Source organism: Erythrolamprus reginae, chromosome 12 (assembly GCF_031021105.1).
Source record: "Erythrolamprus reginae isolate rEryReg1 chromosome 12, rEryReg1.hap1, whole genome shotgun sequence".
Taxonomy (NCBI): Eukaryota; Metazoa; Chordata; class Lepidosauria; order Squamata; family Dipsadidae; genus Erythrolamprus; species Erythrolamprus reginae.
The window spans coordinates 18,043,772-18,058,212 of record NC_091961.1 but is presented as its reverse complement, the minus strand read 5'-3'; the positions used below and the strand labels follow the sequence as shown (position 1 = coordinate 18,058,212).

At 44.5% G+C, this 14,441-nt stretch overlaps 1 protein-coding gene across 1 annotated transcript in view; it reads right to left on the bottom strand.

Moving 5' to 3' along the window:
• The window catches only part of TCF7L1 (transcription factor 7 like 1), a 92,689-nt gene extending 87,476 nt beyond the window's left edge, over positions 1–5,213 (bottom strand). Inside the window, exons 1-3 of the mRNA XM_070765655.1 lie at positions 4,574–5,213; positions 4,339–4,402; positions 1,651–1,781 (exon numbers count right to left, since the gene is read on the bottom strand). Of these exons, the coding sequence (XP_070621756.1) occupies positions 1,651–1,781; positions 4,339–4,402; positions 4,574–4,834 (456 nt within the window). The 5' untranslated portion in view covers positions 4,835–5,213. The remainder of the gene's footprint in view (positions 1–1,650; positions 1,782–4,338; positions 4,403–4,573) is intronic.
• Between the last annotated feature and the right edge of the window lie 9,228 nt (positions 5,214–14,441).

Sequence of the window (14,441 nt, the reverse complement as noted above, 5' to 3'; positions counted from 1 at the left end):
CTTATGTAAGTTCTGCCAGGCACCTTTCACAATATACCTAAAACAAAAAGATACTTCTGAAAACCTGGAAGTAATATATTAGTACAACTAACTATTATACCCCTGCAGCTAGTAGTCAAGGACATGCTAGTTCTGATATTAGAAAATACAACTATCATGAAGGGTAACTGCTAATACAGTATATTTTTTTCTCCATGACTGCTAATTTCATCAAGCTATCTACAACTTAGGATCAATATCCTAGTCAATAACGTGCCATAAACCACTCTTAAGTAGACTTTCTCAGTCCTGGCTTCCATGTATTGTTACATTATATTACAGTTCCATCAACCACAGCCAGCAGAGTCAATAGAACAGAAAATTTAGGTTTGTTGCAAGTAGTATACAAGTTTTCTAAGGCTTGCAAACATTTGGGAAGTGAAACTACATCTCCAAATACACTCAACTAAAGTCTTATATTAAAGAACAGTGTAAATAGCAAAAGTATTGAATGGGCTTGTCTTTGGGGGTAAATTGAGCAGGCAGATCTTCAGAGCTAGTCTACCAAAACCTGGTAAAGAATCCTCTGTGCCACTACCTAATGGATGTTTAGATTTTTTGCAATCCTAATAGTCCTAACTAAGGTGCCAAGGAAAACCAAAATTATTTATTTGGTGGATTTACATGAGAGCCTATCTCAAGTACGTAACTTTGGACTGCTCACAATACTAAAAATATCTACAAAAATACAAAACCCATAGCTGGGGGGGGGATGGGGGGGTTGCAAAGGCACAAGCCAACATTCAACATAATCAAGAAAAAGGCTCCTCCCCACTCTTGGTAATCCCAGACTCAAGCACAGAGCCTCTCCTCAGAGCCTTATAGAAGGTCAACGGGCACAGAAACAATCTGATCTCTAAAGGGATTGTATTCCATAGGGCAGAGGCCAGGACATAATGCTTTCCTCCAAATTTCTACCAAAAGTATTGGAAAATATAGAATAATATAGGTCTGATAACTGATGAAGTTAAGTTCCCTTTTTTATCTACACCATCTACCTTTCTTGTATACATATTCCTAAGTACCAATTAAAAAAAAATGCTACAGTTCTTTTTTTTTTCATCAATAGCATGGATAGCCTTCTCTTAAATCCAACTCTGTCATCTAGAGTCATCCTGTTTTTCTAGCCAGAATTCTATTCACAATTTTTAATTATTTTATTCCACCTTGCATTATAGAAAAATATGTAGCATCTTTTCCAAAATAAACAGTTCACTGAAAATGCGAATAATCATGATATAAACCTTAAATAGTAAATGTTCAGTAGATGTGGAATAAGTGGGCCAAAACTAGACAAAATCCTATGAAAACATTTATCTTTAATATATCCAATGTGGTGAAATATTTTAAATGTTATAAATTATTATGCTGTAAATCTGGCAGAGAAGTGTAAAAGAGATTGCCTAATTTCAGACTCCTTATCTGAAAGGGTTCTATTTCTAATAGTTCCAGCTTTAAAAGACTGACTGCTTATTATACTCAGATACCAAATATAAAACAACACCCTTCAGTGGGGCTAAAGGACACATAAAACCATTCCATCTAACTCGAATTCCACTTCATAGAAGAAGAAGAAAATTAATTACACATATTACAAAACAAAGTACTTACTGTTCGAGCACCACTTGGAGACAAGGCTCCACTAGGAAGGTAAGGGCTTCCCAGCTCTGGGATCATCAAGAAAGGATAACTTGGATAAGGAGTCCCTTTAAAAAAACCTCCATCTTGCTGTCTTCTAATTACTATGGAAGAAGGAAGATATTAGCTATAAACATTCAGAGTAAAACACCCTGACAAATGGCAAAACAACCAACTTAAGTTTGTATGAATTACGAAAGTTAGAATTCTAACTCCAAGAATTACACAAGATCAAAGTAAAAAAAACTAGCCAGGATCACAAAACAGAAAAAAATAGCACTGAAGCAAGATGAAATTGTATTTATTTCATTTTGTTATCCAATACTCATGCCTTTAAACAAATTTGAAACAACAGAAATTGCAGTACTTCCAATTAAAGTAATCAACTAATCAAACATCTGATCTTTATCTCATAGTTCAGGAATACTTACTCACAAAATATCTAGAACACCACAAGTTTCATTCGAATGCTTTAAGTCAAAATGTGACACCTGTTGTCCTTTCCCCTCCCATACAAAACATCAAAATAAAATTTGCTGAACTATAATTTACTCAATAAAGTACATGAAAAGATTCACAAAAGTCAAGTGTTTAAAAAAATGGCTCAGCATGTGGACTCCAGAAATTTTATACTTAATGTCCAGGATAGCTTGGTCAATCTTCAGAATTATGCAAATAACACTTTGAAAAAACATAGATCTTCACTCTTTTAAGTCATAATGATAAGCACCCATGTTAGATAAATGCTAGTTTGTTATGATAAATATGTATTGCCAAGTAATGCGCTTTTATAAAAAGTATTTTTTCCTCCCTATGGGCCATTCATTAATACAAACTGCAGAGTTGCAAACTTCTCAAAGTTTGTCTCTGGGACAAAAGTTGACGAAACATATGCAGGTCTGTAACCTTTAATTCAGTGAGCTAGAGATTTATGCAATCATGTCTTAATGTCTGTACTCACAGCAATGTACCACTGGATCATTATCAAAATTAACTGCAGTCCAAAATTCTACAAAAGAACATTACTGTAATTGTAACTTTTACTTCACCTACTGTATTGCTGTTAAAATGAGGATAAGAGTTGTTTACCCCCCTCATGTGCAAAAAACACATTTAGGGAGGTTAATGTTAATTAATTTTACACTTAGTACCAGCAAGCAATTCTCCCTGAACCAAGCAAGGCTTATTTCTGAGTAAACACTTTATATGTTTTAAAGTTCACACACCAATTTATATATTTAGAAATAAACTGTATTCATTTTAATGTTTTGAATAAATATATTCATAAAATTGATCCCTTGGAATGGAGCATTAAGGATTTTGTTATTTGAAACTCACTAGTGGGTGAATTCTAACTTCTCTATTCAAAGTTCTGTGATGCATTTTTAAAAAAATCCAGGCTAAAGCCTACTTTACTACTGACTTTGAAATAATTCCAATCCAGGCCAAGGGGATTTATTCCCTTGTCAAGCAACAATTCTATACATTCATATGAACTTAAGGGAACATTTATGCATAAGCATGTACAGCATTAAACTACACTGATCCTAAACGTCTTCATTCAGAAATAAAATGGTGCTTCTTGTTTGAGAACACTGATAAATTTACCATCCTACTTTCAAAAAGTATTACTTTTTAAAAGAGCCATAGATCACCATATGCTTTGTTTACTCAAAGGAAATCTTGTAACTTCAAGGAGTCATGGGAGGTATCCTCAGCCCCACAAATTTAACACTAAAGCCTAAGCATAATTGCTGGTAATATAGGTGCTCTCTGACCTTGCCTGGGTTTTTTGTGTTTTTTTTGGCAAACGTTTCATTACCCAAACTAGGTATCATCATCAGTGTTACTGATGTTGCCTAGTTTTGAGTTACTAGCACTGCTGATGATCTCTAGAACTCATGATGTCACCTAGCTTGGGTAATGAAACTTGTGCAAGAAAACAAGCAAACTCAAGAGAGCACCCAAAGGATAGCTGGACCTCCATCGTCAAAGGCAGCTACTAGAGAGCAGAATCGCGTGCAGCCAAGAGCCCGGCAATCTGCGCGTTTCACTGCGACTCGGCTGCCACTTCAAACCCATTTACCCAGGGGGAATTTGCATTCCAAAAAGAGTCTGTTCCAGAGCAAAAACCATGGCCTTTTTAGCCGGCTGAGATTACAGTATTTGGGCGAGGGGGGAGGTTTCTATCTTTTGTGCGGAAGGAAGGAAGCAAGCAAGCAAGCAAGCAAGCAAAAGGGCAGGAGAGCTCCGGCCCAACAGAGCCTTTGCAAAGACGGGCCACTGCACTTGGGAAACTAGCCCCCACCCCCCTCCTGCGCGGGGATTCCAAACTCCGGGTTAGGATTCCGCGCTCGGACCGACGGCCGAGGAAACCCGCACGGGGAGGGCCGAGGAAAGACTCAGAAAAGGAAGGGCCGGCGGACAAGCAAGCCGCCTTAGTCGGGATTTCCAGAGCAAGCGGCTCGGGATCAGGGCCCAAGTCGGGGAAAACAATCCGGAGGAGATCGGGAGGGCCGGCGCAGTGGAAGCTCCTCCTCATCCCAGAAAACGACGGGAAGAGCACGGAGGAGAGAGAAGCGCAGGTCGTCGTCGTCAGGCCGCCCTCCCCACTTCCCCGCCCGTCCCCGCACTTCGCAGGACGGCTCGGTGGCTCGCTACCTTCGGCTGTAGAGTCCCGCGGCTTCTGGAAACTTTCCCGGGGCGGCTGAGGCGGCCTCTCCGACTGGGGGGGGGGGGAAGAGGAGGGTGAGGGGGGAGACACAAAGAAAGGGGGTTGAGACGACGCGGCCAAAAGCGCCCCCGGCGAATCTCGCTCTCCCCCCCCCCCCCATTTCCGCCCCCTCCCCGGCCGCCCCGCGCGCGCCTCTCCCCACCGCCGCCCTCCCGCTTTTACCTCAGAGTCGGACCCGGAGGCGCTGCCGCCGCGGTTCTCGGACTCGTGGACGAGCGAGGACTTGAGCTCGTCCAGGTCGCCATGAGCCGAGCCGCGCCCCCCGGCGCCCTTGTCCTGCTCGTCGCCCTCGTCCTGGAAGGCGATGAGCTCGTCCGGGGCGCCCAGGTCGTCGCTGCTGCTGCCGCCGGCTCCGCTACTGCTACCGCCGCCCGCTCCTCCTCCTCCACCGCCGGCGGCGGCGGCGGGCTGCAGCTGAGGCATGGTGCGGCGGGGTCCCGGTGCGGCGGGCGGCCGCTCCGCGCACCCCGCCTGCCTCAGCCCGGCCTCCCGCCTCAGCCCCGTCCCGCCGCCGCCGCCGCCGCCCCGACAAAGTTTTGACACTCGCGGGAAGGGAGGCGGAGGCGCCACGGAGCTTCCCCTCCTGCGGCGTCGAAGGAGCGCGGAGAGGCGGGAAAGGGCCAGGCGGCGCCGGACGGGGAAGGCTGGGTGGCGGTGGTGGGAACCCGGGTGGAAATCGCTCGCTCCGGCGGCCGGAGGGGTCCCCTGCTCAGCCCACCCGGGGAGGGTCGAGAATGCGAGCGCGGGGCCGGGAAGGAGGAGGAGGCGGAGGAGGAGCTCCCGCTGCAAACTGATACTCCTGGCGAGCGGGAGGAGGGGAGGGGAGGAGGAAGGCCGCCCCCCCGCCAGACACCCCCTTCCGCTCCTCTTCCCCCCCCCGCCCCCACCCTTCTCTCCCGGGACCCCCAGCGCCCAGCCCCCTCCCGCTAGCCCCCTCCCGCTGCCCCCCTCGAGGCGCCCACTTTGCCTTCCCTCTGCCCACTTTTATTGTGATTTAAAAGCGGGCGGGGTGGCGGTGGGGGTTTTGGAGCGGGTCTTCCTCCCGGGCTTTGCCCCCCCCCTCTCTTTTCCTCCTGGAAAGGAGAGGTGCAGAAACAAGGGATCGCTGGAAGCAAACAAGGGTGGGAGAAACGGGGGAGGGGGGAGAGAGGCGGACCTCGTTGCAAAGACTCGCCTGGCCAAATAAAAGCAAGGAATCCCGAAGGAGCCGCCTCTCGCTTCCCCACCCACCCCCTCCCGGATCCCTGCTTGCTAAATCTTGGCGGGCGGGTTTGCATTTCAATGGATGGGAAATAAAGAGGGATCTTTGCAGCCCGATCCTGTGCAAGGTAACTTTTGAGAAGTCAAGCGGGGCGGGGGGGTGGAGGTTGCAACCTAACCGGGTTTCCTTCCGATCTGGAGAGTTTAATAAGTCCCGTGGAATTTGGAAGGATTTGCTTCCCGAGGGAGCGCGCTGAAGTTTGCATGGCGCGCCTGGTCTGAGACCGAAGAGGTCTTCTCCAGATAACTCAGCGCCGCGTATGGAAAAAGCTGCTTGACAGCCATGATGGTTGGAGCGCTCAAAGCAAAATCCGGTTCGATTCAGCGGGAGCAGAAATTGCAAAACGCTTGGAATTGCAGCTATTACCGCGCTTTTTCCCCCCTTTTCTTTTCTGCAAAGCAACTAAAACTCCCAAATGCATTGTCCAACAAGTTGCTAATTAGACCAGTGTTTCCCAACCTTGGCAACTTGAAGATATTTGGACTTCAACTCCCAGAATTCCCCAGCCAGCGAATGCTGGCTGGGGAATTCTGGGAGTTGAAGTCCAAATATCTTCAAGTTGCCAAGGTTGGGAAACACTGAATTAGACAACACCTACAAAACGAAGACGCTCACTCACACGCACTCACCCTCTCACTATATCTGGTATTTACATGCATTTTTCCTCTTAGAAATTTAATTTCCACAGGAATTTTAATGCCCTCAACATATTTTTAAAACAATGCCTCAAAACAATGTCTTGAAAGGCAAAGGAGAGCCGAGTTTTCCCAAATGAGGTTTGCAGTTTGTTGTGCTGCTTTCCATGGCAAACACTGGTGCCAGCTATTTTTGATTTTTTAAATTTCATTTATTATCCAAATCTGACATATATCCCATATCCTGTGGATTGCAAGAGCTGTGTATATTGATGGCACTAAATTGGATGAGGCTTTGGTATATGTGATGGAATGGAGCCATTTTTAAAAATAAATTTGGTATCTTTCAAGGCCTGGCTATTATTATGCTACGTTAACCTCTGGTTCCAGTTATTTCAGCCTGACATTTGCTGCCTCTGGTTATATTACCACAAAGTGTTGAAGGAAAAATACTTATTAAACAGTGAAATTACTTACCTACCTATCTCTTTAACCTAGCAACTTCCTTAGATTTATTATCAATTTTTTATTATTTTATTATTTAAAATAAAATTATTTTATTTCATTTATTATGCAATGAGATAAAGATGGTTATTGCACTATAGAAATGAAAAGGAGATTAATTCTAAAGCAGAAAAGCTATGACAAACATAGACAAGAGCATGAAAGATAAGGGCATTATAATGATAAGGGAGAAATATTGAAAAGCAATGGTCTTTCTAGTGTTGATGCGCTCTAAAACATGGACCCTTGGAAAAAATAAAAGGGAAAAAAGGTAAGATTCTTTTAGGATTTAGATTTGGATGTAATTAGTCCTGAACTAAAGAAAAGCTGACTGTTTTTTCTTGAAATGATGTTCAGTAAACAGATTTTGATTAAGTGATGCAAGTGGAGTATGCATAAGGAAAAAAGATTATGTTTGACAAGATTGACAAAAGTAGAAAAAGGGGAAGAGCACTGATAAGGTGGAAGAACAAGATCAAAAAGGTTACTGAAGTACTTTGGGAATTATATGAGTTGTTATTTATTTTTATTTTATTTAGGAGATTATATTCAGGAGATTATACCCAAGCTGGGTAGAGCAGTGTTTCCCAACCTTGGCAACTTGAAGCTATTTGGACTTCAACTCCCAGAATTCCCCAGCCAGCATTTGCTGGCTGGGGAATTCTGGGAGTTGAAGTCCAGATAGCTTCAAGTTGCCAAGGTTGGGAAACACTGGGGTAGAGGTTGGGAAACAGATCTTTTAACATTTTCAAAAGTCCTATTATGTCAGACAGCATGAAATGCAAAAGGACTTTTGCTAAAGTCTGAAGGCTTTTTAAAATTAGTTATAGCTTGAAGTTGTATAATTTTAGAGTCTGGTCCTGTATCAATCACCCTCCAATTTCACTAAATGTTTGTGTACATGGACTGTGGTTAATGGAAATTTCAGCTCAAATACATCAAGCAAATAATAGACATGGGAAAGCTGTTGTACCCACTGTTGTACCCTGTGCCCATTTCACAGGGATTCCCTGAGCCACTTCATTGAAAAAGGAGCCTCTTTTGTGGCCAGTGTTCTGTTAAATGAAATGTGTATACTGTATATACTTAGTTCACCCAGATTGCCTTACCAATATTTTAATACTTTGTCACAGGCTTACCTTGGTGTGTCAACAGAATGTTGCATATTTACTTTCTTTTTGTTTTTAAACTTCAGAGTCAGAATATTGACAGTACATCAATAAGATTTATTAGCATGTTTGCCAAGAATAAATTTCCAGCAGTGTCCAAGGAAAACTACGAAACAGCCTTCTAACCAAAACAAATATAAAGTTGCATTATATTCCCAGTTATAGTTAGTCCTCGACCTATGACTACAATTAGAAACAGCATATCAGCTGCTAAACAAGCAGTTTTTAAGTGAGCTGTATCCAATTTTATGACCTTTTCTTTTGCCACAGTTGTAAAGTGAATCTCTGCAATTATGTGAATTACGTGGTTACATGAATCCAGCTTCCGCCATTGACTTCTTGATGGAAATTTGCCTGGAAGGTCGCACGTGGCAATCACTTGACTCTGGGACACTGCAGCAATTATAAGCACGAGGGCTGGTCTCAAGTCACTTTTTTCAGTACCATTGTAACTTAAAACAGTTGCTAAATGAATGGTTGTAAGTTGAGAATTATATTTCATGCTGCAAATTTATTGTGCCTGCAGTCAAGCTGACTTGTTCTTACATGATGCCTTAATTAATCTCTTAAAATACTCTTAATTGAGATGGAAAAAATTACTACCAAGTGATATATTTTGGCTTGTATGTACACGATGTGACATGTTTTATAGGAAAGCCTTCATGTTGTGGATTCTTATTATTAGAACAGGTGAGTCAAAAAAGTCCAAATAATAAAGGAATAAAAGCAGGAACTAACAACATATTATTAAGCAATAGGGTTAACAATAGTAAAAAATCAGCTACTCACTCCTGTAAGAATTCGGGAGGAAGATAGCTACTGATAGCAATCCAAGGGAGATGGGAGAAATATGAAGAAAAATTAATTTCCATTGCTATGGTTTATAGTTTGTAAGATTAAGTTAAAGATCAGTAATTGTTATTACTATTGTTGTTCTCATTATTATTTATTAGATTTGTATGCCGCCATTCTCCAAAAACTCAGGGCACATCACTTATTTTGTACTATTCAGCATATGAGAGACAATAGGAGAGAAAATTGAGAAAAATTAAGACACGGCAAATGACAAAAAAATTATTCTCATTTTAGAATTTGTATTACAATGGTTAGCTGTATTTACACTGAGTTAAGCTATGTTTTATTTTAGCCACAATTGAATAAACCACAGATATCTAGGTTCAAGAGCACACTAAGCCATACACCGTAGTTTGCACACTGTGAATAGGGTTAAGTTTCATAGTTAGCCAATCCTGAATGAACTGTACAGTGATGTAACATAATACGTAAATCTCAGGCTTTGCTACAATTTGATAACTATTAATCAGAGATCGGTGAATGTTACTTCTAAGTAATTATATGTGTAATTACATATGTTTGCTTTAGCAGTGTATGAAGATGAGATGATTTTTCATGAGTATTTTTTATATGACACTGGAAATGCTATTCTGACCCAGGCAGTTTTAGTGCTTTATAGATTTTATCATCATTATTGAATAAATATGAATGTAACATTCCATCAATAATAATCAGCATTTTAAAAGGCCTAATGTCCCCCCCCCCCATCTCATTTGAGGCATATAGGCTACACCTGTGTTCATTCAATTACCACAACACCCTAATGGAAAGATTCCGCTCTTGTGTGTACTGACTTTCCTACCCTGATGCCCTTCTAGCTTATGGAGTGTGTTAACACAATCCACAAAGGCATATTTTGCTTAACTGTAAAGGAACTGCAGAATATGAGAGTTATAAAGCATACTGGCTGGATCTGCACCCTAAGGTTCAAATAGAACAAACCTGGGTGGGATATGTGAATGCTACTGCACATTTTCCAGCCAGTCTGGCTGAATTCGTGTCTTTCTATGCTATGAATCAAGCAACGCCTTATAAATGGGCTGCCATCCTTCTGAGGCACTCTACAACTGGATGGGAACTTGAAGAATTTCTAGGCAGTAGACTCTGGAAGTTGAAGTCCAAGATATATAAAGAGAACATGTCTGAGTAAGCTTGCATATCTCCCCATCTGGCCATCAATGCCTACAAAGACTACCTAGTCATTCTGCTGCTAAGAGCTCAGCATGGGTAGTGAAGCAAATATTTACTCGGGTTGTAAGCAGCTACCCCTGGGTCAGGCTAGGAACAAAAGAGTTAACTACATCTGGAATATTGGCCTGGGATTAACTTCCCCCTGACACATGCTTCTTGCAAACAAATGGTGCTGCGATTGTGCAGACCTTCATTAGAGGAACTTGATGTAATTACCCTCTTTTCTTTACTGGCCTTGCAGCTATCTCAGTTCTGTTTATGAACATTATCAGCAGGCATGAATTTCTCTCTGATCTTTTCCATAAGCTTCATTTGCATATTGGGCAAATTGCAATGGCATAATTTCTTAATCTATCACTTCTGTATTGAGCTCATTCCTACTCATTCAACTGTTTTGGAATGGGTATACAGTACAATATCCATATTTAAAGAAGCTTCATGTATCATCCCAATTCACTCTTTGATTAAGCCTACAGTGGTACCTCTATGTACGAACTTAATTCGTTCCGTGACCAGGTTCTTAAGTAGAAAAGTTTGTAAGTAGAAGCAATTTTTCTCATAGGAATCAATGTAAAAGCAAATAATGTGTGCAAACCAAATAGGAAAAAAAATAAAAGCTCAGAATTTGGAGGAGGAAGAAGAGGAGGAGGACAGTCGCTGCTGAAGGAAGAAGGTGAGGTGAGGGGAATAAAAAAAATCCAAAACTGAGGCTTAAAAAAAGGGGGGGACTCTGAGGCGGCGAGGAGGAGCACGTGCCTCCCATACACTGCACCAGAGAGAGAAACCCAGGTGGGCGAGAGGGGGGAACCTCCCGCTCCTTTGACTGAAAGGCGGTGGCTGCTGCTGCTGCTGCTGCTATCTGCTTCCTCTTCCTTCCCATGATGAAGGGCTCCCCTCTTCTCTTGCTCGCTCGCTTTGTAACTGGCACCTTTCCTTCACTGTGCTGACTCCTTGGTTTGGCTGAAGCCGAGTTGACTCGGCTGGAGCGAATTGCCCCCTTTTGCCTTTTGGCGACAAACGCTCCAGGAGGCAACCAAGCCCCAGGTGTGAGAGAGGCAGTGTGAGGGAGTCACCACAGCGAAGTGGTTTATTTCCTTTCCAAGCGCCCAGAGGAAGGAAAATGCTCCGTTTGCTCTGGGCTGTCCAGAGCAAAGGGAGTGTTTCTTTTCTCTGGTTGCTGGCAGAGGTTTATTCCCTCTCCAAGCGCCCAGAAAAAGAAAAATGCTTTGTTCGCTCTGGACTGCCAAAGTCTCCCTAAGCGCCACTGAAAGGTTCCTCTGGCAGCCCAGAAAGATGGCCGGGATTAAAGGGGAATGGCAGGAAACTGGCCAGGCCTTTGTGCCGCTCTCAAATTTCCTGGAAAAATTTTCCGGGCTCAGGTTCTTAAGTAGAAAGTGGTTCTTAAGAAGAGGCAAAAAATCTTGAAAACCCAGTTCTTATCTAGAAAAGGTCTTAAGTAGAGGCGGTCTTAAGTAGAGGTACCACTGTAGTTCATTCAAGCAATCACTACTGATTGGGTTTCTACATCTCTTTAGGTTAAGTCCGCTAAGCCAGTGTTTCCCAACCTTTTTTGAGCCGCGGCACATTATTCATATTTTCAAAATCCTGGGGAACACTGAACCGGGGGGGGGGGCGCCTAAAGAAAAGTTTTGACAAAAAAAAATCTTCCTCTATTTCTCCCTCACTCTTTCTCTCTCTTCCTTCCTTCCCTTCTTTCTCTCTCTCCATCCCTCTTTCTTTCTTCCTCTCTTTTTTGCTCTCTTTCTCTCTCCCTCCTTCCCTCCCTATATGTCTTTCTCTCTCCCTTGCTCTCTCTGCCTCTCTTGCTATCTCTCTTTCATTCTCTCTCTCTTTCTCTCTCTCTTGCTTTCTCTCTCTCTCTGTCTCTCTTTCTCTGTCTCTCTCTCTCTTGCTAGCTCTTTCTTTCGCTCTCTTTCTCTGTCTCTCTCTCTGCCTCTCTTGCTATGTCTCTCTTGCTCTCTCTCTCTTTCTCTCTCTTCCTTTCTTCTCTGCGGACGCCGGTGAAGGTTTTTCTTATTTTAAATGTTCCGGGTGGCAGGGGGATGCGGAGCCCGCACGCACACACACCCGACATTCCAAATCCTGCCTCAGCTGTGAGAAGAACGCCTGCCCCGCCTGTCCTGTAGCCCTTTCGCTGACAGCCTGGGACAAAAGCGCTCGGCGAAGGGACTGCAAGAGGGGCCGGGCGGGCGCTAGCAGCCGGATGAGGACGAGAAGCTGCTGCAGCCACCCCCAATCCCCCCCCTTCCCTGGGTGCCTTCCAAAGGCCCCTGGAAAAAGGCAGGAGGTAGCAATGAGGCGTGAGGACAAGCAGGCAGCTTGGTGGAGGGGAAGCGCTGAGGGGCTCTCCTCCTTCCCCACCCCCGCGCTTCTATCCCGCCCTGGCTTTTGCTTCGCCTGCAGATTTCCCCGCAGTTCAAAAGGAGGCAAGAGGTGGCCTGGATGAAATTGCGGGGAAATCATGGGGCGAAGCGAAAGCCAGGGCGGACTCGCAAAGGCGGGCTCAGGCTGCATGAGGAGAAAGAGGCGGAGGGAAAGAAGGCGACGGCAGCGGGACCTGCAGCTCGGTGGGCGTCTCCTCGTGGGATAGAATCCTCTCTTTCTCATGCTGCTCCCACCATGGCTGTGTGCGGTCCCGGTGCCCCTGGCTGAAGGTCGTCCTGTGGCTGGTCTTGGGCTTTACGGTTGCTTCCTGGTTCCCTCTCCTCCCTCCGCCTGTGTCTACCGCCAGCGCCTCATTCCTCGGAGCTGCCGCTTCCTTCCAGGCAGCCCAGCCACGCTGCCGTAGAAAGTGCAGAGGTTATTGCCGCCACCTCTGCCTCCACTCAGGGAGCCACCGTGGTTGAGCTGAGCGAGAGGAAAAGGCGCGGTGACCACGGTGGCTCCCTGAGTGGAGGCAGAAGCGGTGGCAATAACCTCTGTGCTTTCTACGGCAGCGTGGCTGAGCTGGGCGGAGGGAAGCGGCAGCTCCCACTCGAGGAACCCATGGCAACGGGCGACAGCTTGGTGGGAGGCGACGGCGGGAGACACAGGCAGTGGGAGGAGAGGGAACCAGGAAGCGACTGTGAAGCCCAAGACCATCCACAGGACGACACTCAGGCAGGGGCGCCAGCAGCGCCCCGCCCAGCTGGAGCTTCTCGCGGCACACCTGGCCATGTCTCGCGGCACACTAGTGTGCCGCGGCACACTGGTTGGGAAACGCCGCGCTAAGCTATTAGATCTGTGCTACAAAATAGGAACAATAGAAAAAAGTTGAAGAGTTTTCTGTATCTCTTTGCTGCCATTTTGGGGCCCATTTATTTATGGAATGTGATGTGGCCAAGCTGCGATACCAGTTCTTTGTACATGGAGAGAAGGGCTCAACATTCATTCCATTTCCTGTTTTTTCTCACCTTCCAGTTATCCTTGCTGTAACTTAGGCCACAGCACCTTCTGCAACTTGGCACTTTCCAAATGGATTGGCATTCCTAGCTCCAGGGAATTTTAGGAGTATTACCATATTTTTTGGAGTATAAGACACACCTTTCCCCCCACCATTAAAAGAGGGTGAAAATTTGGGTGTGTCTTATATACCAAATGTAGCCCCCTCCCCAGCCTCTCAAATGGAGGTTTCTGATGCTTTTTCTCAGCCTTTGAAACCTCCGTTTGAGACGCTGTGTTACAACGGAGTTTTCACAGGCTGGAAAAAAGCCTCTGAAATGGAGGTTTTATTAAAGTTTGTTGTAAAATCAAAACCAGAAGCATACACAAATGACTGATTCAGCTGGATTCAGTAACTTCTTTATAAACATAATAACAGATGAATTTATAATTCCATTAGCAGGTTATTTCTTCAAGTAAACAGGCAGGAGTTAGCTTCATTTTAGCAGAGCAGACAAGCACAGAGAGTACAAAGTGAGCAGAGGGCAGAGCAGGACTAGAGACTTAAGTTTAAGTTTTAGTTCCAATTTTCTGCACAGACTGAAAGTGGCTAGCTCCCATTGGCTGACTGGCTCTCACAGTTCATGAATATCTTAACAGGTTTCTCAGGCTGAAAAAATGCCTCTGAAATGGAGGTTTCACAGATTGAAAAAACAAGGTACAGAGCTCACAACCAATGAACCTGTTGCTAAATTTCACCTCTGGCAACAGCTGATTGAGGATATTCAGGGAGGCCATCAACCCCCCCCCACCCCCCCACACATCAGCTTTTTTCTTATTTCCCTACCCAAAAACTAAGGTGTTTCTTACACTCTGGTGCATCTTACAGTCTTAAAAATACAGTAAATGCCAGAATGGGAAAGGTTTGCAAGAGAAACAGCCATAGCAAGGTGAACTGCACTGCATGTAACAGAGTGCAATACAAAAGATGGGTTTAGATCCAAATAGAATTCTAGAGAAGTTAATAGAGATGT